General features: G+C 42.9%; 1 protein-coding gene across 3 annotated transcripts in view; it reads left to right on the top strand.

The window, feature by feature from the left end:
* Window positions 1-4,468: 4,468 nt before the first annotated feature.
* LOC143104670 (RNA-binding motif, single-stranded-interacting protein 2-like) overlaps window positions 4,469-12,745 on the top strand; it is a 50,884-nt gene continuing 42,607 nt past the window's right edge. For all 3 annotated transcript variants that reach the window (XM_076268838.1, XM_076268839.1, XM_076268841.1), the window contains exon 1: window positions 4,469-4,605. In XM_076268838.1, coding sequence (XP_076124953.1) covers window positions 4,534-4,605 — 72 coding nt within the window. In that variant the 5' untranslated portion in view covers window positions 4,469-4,533. The remainder of the gene's footprint in view (window positions 4,606-12,745) is intronic.

Here is a 12,745-nt window from a genome sequence, read left to right on the forward strand (position 1 = left end):
TGGGCCAGTTTAGGTTTGTTTTCCTTTCTAACAGGGATGTACAACTCAAGTTGTCACTACTGTTATCTTGTAACAGTCGTCTCAACCCGCACAGCCCGTTTTTAACTCCTTTTTTTGGGAATCCATTTCATGAGTTAATAGCAGCCAGTGGTTGTCTATAGTCCTACATCACTTGGTGCTTGAGGTGAATATAACATGTTTGGCAGCCCTACTATCAAAAGGTGCATTCGGCGTGAAAGAGTAGAGTAGCTAGCCAGATATATGGGTCTGATAATTATATATCTGCTGCCGCTGGTCACAGACGCCGCCTTTATCTATGTGTAAAGTCAGAGGCATCCTAGGTGACTCTGTAAACCAATCATGCTCACACATTGTATGTTTGTATTTATTCATTTAGGATAATCTATTTGTTCCAAATAACTTTCAGTGCAGTTGAAATTTCCATCAGTGTGTATTCTTTGAGAATTGAACCCAAATGTTTGAGCTCTGCCACTGCACGCTTACAACACAAGTGCAAACACACTGCTATAAATGAAAAGTAGAGATCAAAATAAATTGAAAGGATAAACAGTGACAAATAGATATGATCAGTACAAAATGCTGCGGCTTCCTTTCCATTACTGTGGCAAATATGATGCAGTTGCCGAGCATGGCATGAAATGACAAAAGCCTCAAAAATGTCAACCAAGCCTCTGCTCCAAGATGGTTCCAATTCAGAGCAGTTCTGGACCATCAAAAGCAGCCTCTAACTACCATGGCTGGCACATTGTGTTCTGGCATTGGCATTTAGTGGTGTAAACACAGACCTGGCATCCTCTGTTTTTTTTTTTTTAATGAATGTGACGTTTTACAACAGAAGTGGAGTTGTGTAAGAGCTTCAACCTGCACCACCCCCACACAAACACTATGCAGACATTCACACACACACACCTCACTCCAGGCCAGATTCCAGGGAGAGGGAACCTCAGGGCAGTGGCCAGTGTGCGGTCAGAGGAAAGGGCTTTGATGTGCAGTGAGTCATTGCAGTGAACCGTTGAGTCCTCTGTATGTGAGTCTGTGTGGCTGAATCGAACCCGTCTGTTCCAGGGCATCTCCCTGCTTTAAGAGACCACTTCAGGCTGCCTTTGTCTCAACCCTGGTGACTAAACCACAGGGCCACTTCCTCTGGTCTGCATTCATGTTACTGTGTGTGTGTGTGTGTGTTAATATGTGTATGTGTGTGTGTGCATGTGTGTTTGTGCGTGTATGTGTATGCATGTGTGTGTGTAATGTGTGTGCGTCTGTGTGTGTGTAATGTGTGTGTGTGTGTGGGTGTAGGTGGGTGGAGCTGGTGGTGTGTGTATGTCAGCAGGCTAGTTAGAGCAGGGCTGATCAATACCCACTACATCTGTTTGCCATCCGTCCGTAGAGTTTGTATTTTTTTTTCTTTTTCTGAGCACAATAGTCAAACTTCCTCGCATTCCTACCCAATCTTTAAACTTCAGTCTAACTGTTCCCTGGTCAGAATGCAACAAGGCTGCACCAGGTGGAATATAAGCCGCTCTTTGAGACATGCACCAATCTACATCAGTAAATAATGAAATGCGGGAAACAACAGAGTTTGTGTCCTACCACAGACATACTTGAAATGTTTGTGGCAAAGAAATTAACAATCAGGAGTTCAGAAAGGGTACAGAGTTTTTCCGCCCTTCTGTCTAGCTTTCTTTGTCAGTCTCCTTTCCACTGTTTTCTCCCGCTGCTCTCCTCTCCCTCCATCCCCCCATCGCTTTCTCAGCACAGGCGCCAGTTTGCTGGGTGCTCGCTCCCTCCTCCTCTTTCTCCTCTTTACGCGCCTGTGCATTTTGACCTTGAACCCTAGGCTGACATTCAGAGTGACTCCACTAAACCCCTCCCCTCATCCCCCATCCCCCCTCTTTGATGTAGCAGTGCTGCCCAACCCCACACTGTAATATTAAAGCACCAGGACCCTTTTTTTTAAAGTATGAATGAATAAAAGAAGGACAGTTAGAGATTGACAGGAAGTGAGTGAGAGAGATGGGGTGGGATCAGGAAAAGACCCAGGCCGGACTCGAAACCGGGTCCCCGAGGGAACTAAGAGTGGTAGGGGCGCTGTAGCCAGGTACGCCATAGCGCACCCCCGAAGCACCAGGATCTGCGATTCCACACCCTCTCCAGCGTGGACTCCCAGTGCATGGCAAACACCCACGCTGATGTAAAACAGTTTACTGCACAGGGAAAAATGTTGCACTGCACTACACTAGCACATTCATGTTTATGGAAGAGGACAAATGCTGTGCAGTTTCACTTAGTGGTATTTATGGCTGACAAACATTGCATTGAATGGCCCATGTTTACTTAGCCCTACAAACTTTTTTTGATCTGTTCTGCAAAAACACTTTCATGAGAAGAAAATAACTGATTTTTGTGTATCTTTGACTGATGACATAGAATTGAATACAGCTCTGATGCAATAGATATTGCTTGGTGCCGTGTTGACATTCTGGAGATGTTTGTGTATTGTGAAATGAAAAAGGATTTTGTGTTTTGTTTACTTTGCTCAGTCAAGAGACACAGCAATATAAACACATAATGAAATTACTAACATGACAAACAGAACTTTACTTGCAATCATGCATTCAGTTCAGTTCATAATCTCTCAATCGAAAATATAGTGACATTTAATGGAAAACTTGTGGTCACTGATTAGTGATTGAAAAACAGAGGGGAATACTTTATCAAATCATGCACCAACAACTCTCTCTCTCTCTCTCTCTCTCTCTCTCTCACACACACACACACACACACACACACACACACACACACACACACACACACACACACACAAACTCCAAGACAGAGTCAGCCTGCTGCCAGTGAGGCATTCCCGGGCAGATGGGGAGCAGGGGAGCAGGGACTTTATCTTGGGCGGTTTGTTAAACAGAATCTCCGTCACCGGGACAGACAGTTGGGACTGTGTGGTCTGACCCCAGCGTGACCGGGAAGTGGCTTTATCTGTGATGGTTGCAGGCCCGGAGTTCATTCCTTGAAGTGTGCAAGCTAATGTAGTCTGTGTTTAGAAAGAGGAACAAAGGGAATGGGATTAGCAGGCTCCTTATTCTCCCTCTCTCTCTCTCAATTCAATGCTCTCTCTCTCACACACACAGCACCCCCCCCCCCTTCTCTTGCTCTCTCTCTCACACACACACACACACACTCAGACACACATTCTTTGTTGTCAGCTGCAACATGCAATCAACATGCATGCATATACAAACATACTAGTGAGCATACACAGAGACACACTCACAGTAGCTCATTGCTGCAGATTTACGAATCCAGACACAGAAGACAGAGGGGGCTGGGTTGCCTGGCAACCAGCCTGTTGATGTCCAAACAATATTATTGTCACCAGAGCGACGCAACAATGTCACTCTGTTTTTTGAGCCTTTGGCAATGCCAGTTGCCCTTTTCAAATGGTCATAACCTGCCACAGGAAATATGGCAGTAGGCTATTATGAGAAATGTGGTTTGCCTGCTTTTTGAATTCACTATGTGGGATATATTTGAAATATAGAAGTGGTTTAAGAAGTCTTTTCATTTTAGAACCAGTTGGTTGTAGGCATAGGCTACACTGCAGTTAATATGCAGTTTAAGATAAGATGGAAATTCTTACGTCTTGAAAAACAAATATATTGTAGGCCTATATGCATTCAAACATCCATCCAAAAATATTTTAATTTCATCAAACGTAGGACGCTGCTGACAATTCACTCCAGACACTTATCAGTGGAATCGAGCTGCTCCATCCAGTAGAGGGAGATAGGGATTCAAAATCCCAAATAGTTATTTTGAGACTGAACATACTGCGTTCGTAGACGTAGAGCCACATTATGTCCTCGATTGGTTGTTCTAGAGGATGCCCCATATAATAATGGCCTGAAATGTGTAGGCTACTAAAGACTAATTCAAAATTAAGGCTCTATCAATAAAAAAACTGAAGTAACATATTGCATAGCCTATAATTCCCAATTATAAATACATCCACCTAGGGAAGTAGGCTACGCACAAAAACAGCACGTGCGCATTAATGTAGAAATGAAAATACCGTAGCCTAGGCCTACCTTATTCTTTTGCTTTTATAAAACATTGTCATTGGGACAAATAAGAGACATTTAATTGTATATCCTACTACGTCTAACGATTGGCTTCAATGTTATGCTTAAGAAAGGTTTTAGCCTACGTAACCTAAACGTTTGAGAAACGTGGAGATGTTTAACTTCGTATGTTCCAGCGCACGCTTCAGAACTAGGTCACTAGTAGCCTTCACTGGACCTCACTTGATAGTGAAATGTCGTGGGTTGGCTTACTATCGCGTTGCCTGGCCGTGGCGCTAGGACCCAGGCCGCTCGGCAGCAACCCTGGCGGCGACGGGACTCGAATCGCTCCCCCCCTGATTCCAAGCTTAACTTCCCGAGCTGACGTCAGCTGGCAGCCTTGGCAGTACTCGCCGCTCCGGACATAGCGCTGAGAAAAATGCTGCTCTCCGTCCCGCCAAGGACTGGAATCAATCCATACAACGGCTACAACAACAGAAACAGTAAAAAGGTAAAGCGAATGGATGTTTTTGTCTTTTTGGCCGCTCCCGGTTACCCGGTGGGGCGCACCTCTGTATCAGTCGCGACAGAAAGCTATTTTCTGTATGACAGTAAACTGCAGTGTCCTTGAACGAGCGGGGCCGCTCAAAAATCAACTTAAGTCTTCGTGGAGAACATTGCTGCTTAACTGTGCTGCACCCCCACCGTGGTATGTGCGTGTGTGGATGTGCTTTTAAATTTTCTCGGCGAAAATGCCTAGCAATAGCTTGTGCGAAATGTTGGCCGGGCTTTGGAGCAAGTTTTATTCTGGTGCCTCGGCTTGGTTAAAATGACTCTTGCACATAGAAATAAGGCAGAATGAACGGTTTCGAAGTTAGTGAGGAAACGGTGGAAAGCTATGTGTGTGTATGTGTCTGTGTGTATGTGTTTGTGAAGAGAGTGAGAAAGAGAGAAGACATGAGGAACGATAAGCTAGCGATGTATTCGATAGACCATGTTGGAATAAAATGAAAGCGCGATAGACGAATAAACCGTGTAAGTTGGGCAAAGTTTTTTAAAAATATTTTTTGGTGAAGGGTGGAAAGACGCCCCACCCCTCAAATCCCTTTACGACCTACGATGACTGTCGTTCTGCGAAATTATGAATAGGAAAAAGCAGTTGGTCTTGAACTCAACACAAAACCTCTGATGGGCTTTATCATGGAAAGTTGCATACGACAGAACTCGTATTTTTAAATCACCACTAACGTTTTGTTATTGCATGCTACCTCAGCGCCCAGCAATACACTTACATAACCTACTACCTGTGTTTTATAGCGCTGTTTCCGTCAGAATCGATTTGTGTCAGAGTAGGCTTGCATTTCTTCCATTTGTTCATGTCCTTGTCCATAATTTAGGCTTATTTTCTAAGAACAGTTGTTGTGTTGGTGATGTGAAGAACAAATGACCGAAACAGATGTTTAGCGTCATTCCAGTTTGTCAAGACAGAACTGTGAAAAAACTATTCTTATTTTGCAACAAATATACCAACCATCTCTGTTCCTTGATTTGAAATTCATTTATTTATGGAGCAGGAGTGAATTTAGCCATAGGCCTACCAAAAAAAATGAAAAACTAGTAGGCTGCACCTATCCACATGACGTCAGATTTTACTGATAATTATGTCAGATGGTAAGGAATGCAAATGTCTCTAGTTTCGATCCGTCATTAATAAGACACCCTTTTGACTTTTTCTGTCGCATTGCCTTCTCAGCGTTTGCACAAGACTTTAGTGCACATTATTTCAGTGTCTTGTCTGAGAGTTTCCTGGGTTGCTTTGATTTTTTTAGATTATGCGAAACTCTTTTGCTCTGCCCTCTTCATGGCCCCATTGAGCAACAGTGTGTGTTTACCTTGGAACAAATAAAGAGTATCATTAGGACAGCTCCTTGGGAGGCGAGTAGACCTACGCGTGTGTAAATGCGTGTATATGGTGCGTGCGTGTGTGTGTGTGCGCGTGTGTGTATGTGTGTGCGTGTGTTTGTGCGTGCGAGTGTGGTTGTTTGCATACGCATGCATCTATTGCTTCGATTTGGCTGCGTCACTGACAGTCCATTTGCGACATCTGACAACGGACGAGTGTCACCGTGTTCGATCGTCACGGATAAATATTTGGAGAGCTGTGATTTGAAACCGGAGAGTTAGGGTGACTCCGCACCTTTCATTTAGCCTTAGCATCAATGTCCTTTAAAGTTACAGATATTGGACATCTGAAAGTATTCACACACTAAAATGTGCAAATAAGCTGTAGCCTATTTAAAATAATTCCTCAGTTCACAGATAATGACCAAAAATGTTTAAGTTGTTGTGTCTTCAAAAAGTAAAATAAATAATTTCAATTTGTCTGATTCTCAGTTTGGCATAGTGATGCACAGTGAAGGGCATTTCTTTCACTGCCGCCCTACACATTAAATATGTATTCAGCTTGGAGATGGTGGTCTCCTAACACAAAGCGTCCACACACTTGCATCAGTTTGACCTAACTTGAACTTCTCTTTATGCCTAGGAAAACCTCTTTGGCATATCTGTATGTATTCAGGTGTCTACCCTGCTAGTGTGAGATCTGCTGTATATCCACCCCCACATGACAACCACTACCTGTGTTTTTGTTTGCTATCGGGCATCAGTAATTTACCCTTACGGTGTTGAACAGAACCAGTCGAGGTGTTGCAGTTGGCTTAAAGCCTGTAATTGTAGGCTATGTTGTGATCCACTGTATTGTACAGAAGGGTGGGAGGTGTGTCAAGAGCCAACCTGCGTCCTGGCTGTTGTTGTAGTCCAACATCAACCTTTGTACGGAAAGGTCGGAATGTCTCACCAAGGTCTCCAGATAGTCAAATAAGCCATGGGTCATTACTGTAGCCTTTGCTTATTTTTGTCTTGTAAAACAAACACCAATGAGAGATCTCAACTCAGTGGTCAATTCTTTATGGACAATGAGAGTTTGACACAGAAGTTTTCTTTGGACACAGAAGCAGTAGTATTGGCAGTATTGTTAAAGTTTGTTTTTTTCTTTCGGAAACGTGCTGTTTTTACCACTGACTGACGTTGTTAGTACAAACATGTTTGTTTATGTCTACGGACAATGAAATAATATAGAGAACCTTGGAGATTAGTCGCCAAGTATAGCTGAAAATACCCTGTAGTTGTGGTGGATCCTACTGGAATAACTTTGCCGCGTAGGGAATAACTGCATTTTTTGGTGCATCGAAAGTTTTGTCAGTTGATTTTTTCCCCCAAAGCCGTGTCTTCATTATGCCCAATCCCTGTTGGACTGCAGAGACACCTGTGGTACTCATAGCAGGAGACTGCAGCGGTACCTTGGGAAAGGTAATGGCAGTTTCTGAAAATCATTTGATTACAATCATTGATTACAGGGGAAGTTATCACTGTGAAATATGAATGCAAATGGATTTGTTTTAGTAGAAATGGGCAATTGGGCTACTTTTTGTGCACAGTTTTGGGATTGTTAACCAGTCACTTGATTTTTTAGTTCTGCATGTTTATAAATACAATTTTGGGATTGTCGGTTCATTGCCAATAGCTTAACAATAAAAATGTATGTGCACATGTGAATGTACATTTAAGTCTAATTTTACCAAGATTGTTGGGATTGGGAGTTTACTCATCCAGGAATGTGTCAGCTTATGTTTGATAAACTAGTACACCTCAGTAATTCCTTTGGTCCACTGTATGAAGAGCTTTATCTTTCCTGCTGCTTATCCACTGATGACGAGGGTTAGAACTTAAGGCAATAGTTGTAAGCATACCTCTCTCTCTCTTTCTTTTTTCTTTCTTTCTTTCTTTCTTTCTTTCTTTCTTTCTCTTTTTTCTCTCTCCCTCTATCTCTATCCATATGTATAATATTTTTAATCAAATTAAGATAGTTAATCTTCACTCACTAATTATCGTCCTGGAATGAATGGTTAACTGTTTATCCACATCCATTCCAATACATCAGAAGAAGAGAGAAGCTTAGCAGTGTAGCTTTAAATCATCTATGCTGTTTACAGATGGAGAGAAATATGGTGCCATGCTATTGGTTCAGCTGCCGGTGACAGTTAGTGTATGTTTTCCCTCTCCTCCCCATTTACCCCATCTTTGAAAACAGGCAATTGCCCATGCCTGAAGTCTGTTTTTCTATCCATAACTATCCAGCAGGTTGAGGCATAGCGCATATAGTCGTGCTCACCCCCCCCCCCCCCCCCCCCCCAGCTCTAACTGCCATATTTATGTTTTACCAAGTCACATAGCATATTTGGAGGAGGAAAATATTCAGTCAGTTTTAACTATCAACTATTGAGCAGATGTGTTATGTCTGCTGTATTCATGGCTAGGAAGAGCCTTTCACTCAGATTGGTTCTTGAGGGTCCTTAGCCGGAACAGGCGTTCACACCGACAGTTCCTGAGGCCAGGACATCTCTGGATGGTTCTGGATGGCAGAACCTTAATTGCATCATCCACTTAGAACTTACAGCAAAGAAGAGTGACTTTGGAGTTCAAAGAGCTATTGCACCACCTTGCTTCGCTTCCCTAAAAAAACACATCTGATACAGCTTTTCAAATGTGCAGATGCGGAGAAGATGAGATGAAGGCATGAAAGAGAGCTGAGCGAAGCCTGAGTTTCTCCATGATGAAAAGGCGCAACGTGATGATGTATATCAAAGAGGGGATGGAGTAGAAGAATGAGCAAAAATGGGGGCAAAGTGACACTTTAAAGGAGATTTCAGCTTGCTTTTATTTCCTCTGCATGGCCATGCTGCGGAACCTATTTTATGACAAGTGGAAGTCTTTAATACTTGAGATAGTTCTGACTGAGATTCAAAAGCCTATCTTTTCAAGTCTACTATAGTGTGGTTCTGGTTAGACCATTATCAGTATTTAAGAAATTGGATTTGTTGAGAAGAGATAGTTCACTCAGAGGTCAAGTGTGTGTGTGTGTGTGTGTGTGTATGTGTGTGCACCCGTCTGTGTGGGTATGGTGAATTCCTTGCATATCTCATCCTATCTCTCCCATACTCTATCTGTCCATTTCTTTCTCTCTATCTGTCTGTTTTTCCCATGCCAGGTCTCTTGTTCCCGTACCTGTGCCATGAAAGTAAATAAAAGGGGAACACAAAATAAACATGGAGTGCGGGCTGAGAAAGGCCCTTTGTATGTGTGAGAAGTGATTATGGAACCAGATGGCTCAGGGTTTTTGGTTACCTCAATGCCTTTGAAAATACATTACCAAAATAAAAAATACAATTCCCCAAACCATCTCTGTTGTTCACAGACAATTACCAATAATAGTGTAAAAAGGCATATGAAAATTTGTTCTACATTTGTGCTGACTTTATGTAAGACTAAGAAGATTTAGTATGTCAAAAAGATAGAAAATAAGCATAGCTTTAAATCAAAGTGCAAAGACAGAAGTTATTATATCCATTTGAAGTAATATCAGACAGTCTGAATATCATGGTTTGAGCCACAAACTTTACAGTAATTATTCAATGTCATTGCTTGCATGCAATTTAGTCAAATGTGTGTGTACTACAGTATGATACTGCATTTACATGTTAATGTTTTAAATTTGATTTGACAAATGTACTGACAAATCAGCCAATAATGCTCAGTAAAGCAAAAAATGCTGAGTCATCTGTTACAGTCATCCAGCCATTGACATATGGGTTTATTGCTTGTTGTTGCTGTACACTCCAGGGCTTGCTCTCTCCAAATATTTTGTCCAAATTCAGTAGACTTTCCAGTTAAAGGCAAACATTTACGCTTGACAAGCACGAGTACTTTTATACAGTAAGATATCAAATATTACATTTTGTATTTGGTGGATGTTGACTTTGTCAATAATCAGGTGATAATTAGAAACACACTTTCACACTTCTGTATCACTTGCTGCTGCTTTTTGTTGGATTTTTTTGGGTGAAACCTTTAGTGTTCAAGATTGAAAAGGGAGTAAAATCTTGTAGCTGTGCTCTCTGCTCTTGGCAGAGCACACATAGCCTACACCATGTAAACAATGAGAGTAGAAAGAGAGAGGGGGAAAAGCCTTCAGATGAAGGTCAGTGAATAAAACCCAGCCTTTATATTGCTGGTTAGTGGCCGACGGAAAAGAGGAGCCGTGCTACTCATACAACACAAATGACGGATGTTAAGTGTCCTTCAGTGGCTGAACAAATGGCTCATTCAGCACACTCCCCAAGGGTAGAACTGCAGAAGCACCCCCTTCAAATGCAATGCCTTTGAATTGTAAATACCCCCGGCTTGACTCCCCCACCAAAGGCCTTTTTGAATCAAACTGTTGCTGTCAAACATCTACTCCCCCCCTCTTCATAACTAAAACCAGAACTAGCTCGAAGCCTGAGCCCGTCAACTTAATTTCTACCCCCAACACCTCCTTCAACAGCAACCCCCTTGCCCACACTCACAGACACACACACACTCTGGAGATTCCAGAATGTCATTCACAACAGCCTTGGAATTCCAGAAAATTCCCCCTCCTCACCACATAACCCCACCCAACACCTTCCCTGACACGTTTCACAATAGGATTTAGGGGAGGCTCGCCCAACATGCAGAAAGCTAGCAGTGTGCCATGGGATAGATTTCATCTGGTGGCCCATAGGCTGTAGATCCAGACTGCAGATGGGGAAGCTTATTGTCTGGCATGTGTTGCTCGCTTCATGTTCACTCTATAGCAACGCGATACACCACCGGTTCAGACTGTTTCAACAGTGCCATTGGGAAATGTGAGCAATGTGCATGTTGAAAAGACGAAGAGCTGCCATGTGGTTTCAGGGCCCCTGATATACCCATTTATGCACAAGTGAGGTGATTATGTTTGCTTTCATGACCAATAGTGTGCTCACTGAGCTGTTGGAAGAACAAATTTGTCCTTGTGGTTTCTTATGTGTTTCATTAGATGATGCAGAAACAGCTGGTCATGACTCTCGTTACAGGGACTCAAAGGTATCAGAATGAGAATAGTAGCAGCACCAGGTTTGATTTGTTCGGAAATGTGAGTTTTTTTTTTAATAGTCTATAAGACCCTTTCAACAATAAAAACAAAAACAATGCTTGAACATTCTATTTGGGCCCCAATCTACTTCCTCTGCATTAAGATAACATATGGAATGTTGAAACGGAAGCCTTGTGGGGCCAACTATGATGCTCATAATGGAACTCTCTTGAAAGGGTCCATAGTTTTAGATGTGTCATTGATGACAGTTTCTTTGTATGCAAGCACTCACATATTTTAGTTTCTGACTGTCTAGAACTAAAGTTCTGGCTGTCACTGAGCAGACACTTACTGTAAACTTTGAATAACCTCTTTCTCTTTGTTCTATTTTCTCCTCCTATAAGCCTGTCATCCTATTTTTGGCATTGCATTACTTTTAATTCCATTTCCACTTGAGAAAGAATACAAAAATCTGAGGTTATAAGGCACATTGACACATTTGTTGTGTAGTTGGGAAAGAAAATATGACAGAAAAAAAATCACAGATCTCTATCAGAAAGATTAATATTCAACATCATTGCACTTTTTGACACACACAAAAACATGTTTTGTATGATTTGGGAAGACATGAACACAAACACTTGTCACATCACAGTAAAAACTATTTTATGTGAACATATCAAACCTATATGCTCAGTAGCGTAGAGGGAAGTATAAGTATAAGTAAGTATATATACTCTTTTGATCCCGTGAGGGAAATTTGGTCTCTGCATTTATCCCAATCTGTGAATTAGTGAAACACACTCATATCAGCACACAGTGAGGTGAAGCACACACTAATCCCGGCGCAGTGAGCTACCTGCAACAACAGCGGCGCTCGGGGAGCAGTGAGGAGTTAGGTGCCTTGCTCAAGGGCACTTCAGCTGTGCCTACTGGTCAGGGTTCGAACCGGCAACCCTCCGGTTACAAGTCCGAAGCGCTAACCAGTAGGCCCCTAGGATGTAGATAGCATGTAGAATGGAGATAGCATCTGAGGTACTGAGCTCTTAGGTAGAGGCAGGAGTGGTGATGGTGCGTGGTGAGGTTTACATGTGTTGAGGTGTTGGTCTGGAACAGGGCACACGTGAGCTGAACTCCCTGAACTCCCCCAACCCTCGAGAGTTGTAAGTGTGTGCTCTACTGCGACATGTAACATTTAAAACAAACCTCCACATACTAACCCCCCCGCCTGTGCCAAAGCCGCGGGGGAACTCAAGGTGAACGGCTGGAAGACGATGTGACGGAGGGGATTGTGGGAGTGGGTTGGGGCGGTGGGGGGGGGGCCTCTGGAACGGGCTGAGTGGAAATGAGACACCGTGTTGGCAGAGATTGCCTGCCGGTTTGTTAGGGATGACAGTTGACCGAGAGCTATCTGATACCCTGCACGCTGGTGTCACTGGCCGCTATTGTTAGCTTTGTTGTGTGTGTGTGTGTGTCTGTGTGTGCGTGCACACAGGTGTGTGTGTGTGTGCATGTGTTTGCATTTGTGTTTGTAGCCATAAGCAAACAGCTCTCTGTCTGTATAATCAGAGCAGGATTGATCAAAGCAAAGGAACCAGTGGCACCTCAACCAAAGTAACACCCGACTCCACTCCAGGCGGATTTGGGCCTGGTCTAA

This window comes from Alosa pseudoharengus, unplaced genomic scaffold (genome assembly GCF_046254945.1).
Source record: "Alosa pseudoharengus isolate Yale_2024_CS ecotype anadromous, Long Island Sound unplaced genomic scaffold, YU_APseudo_1.1 YU_APseudo_1.1_scf_5, whole genome shotgun sequence".
In the NCBI taxonomy this organism is placed as follows: domain Eukaryota; kingdom Metazoa; phylum Chordata; class Actinopteri; order Clupeiformes; family Clupeidae; genus Alosa; species Alosa pseudoharengus.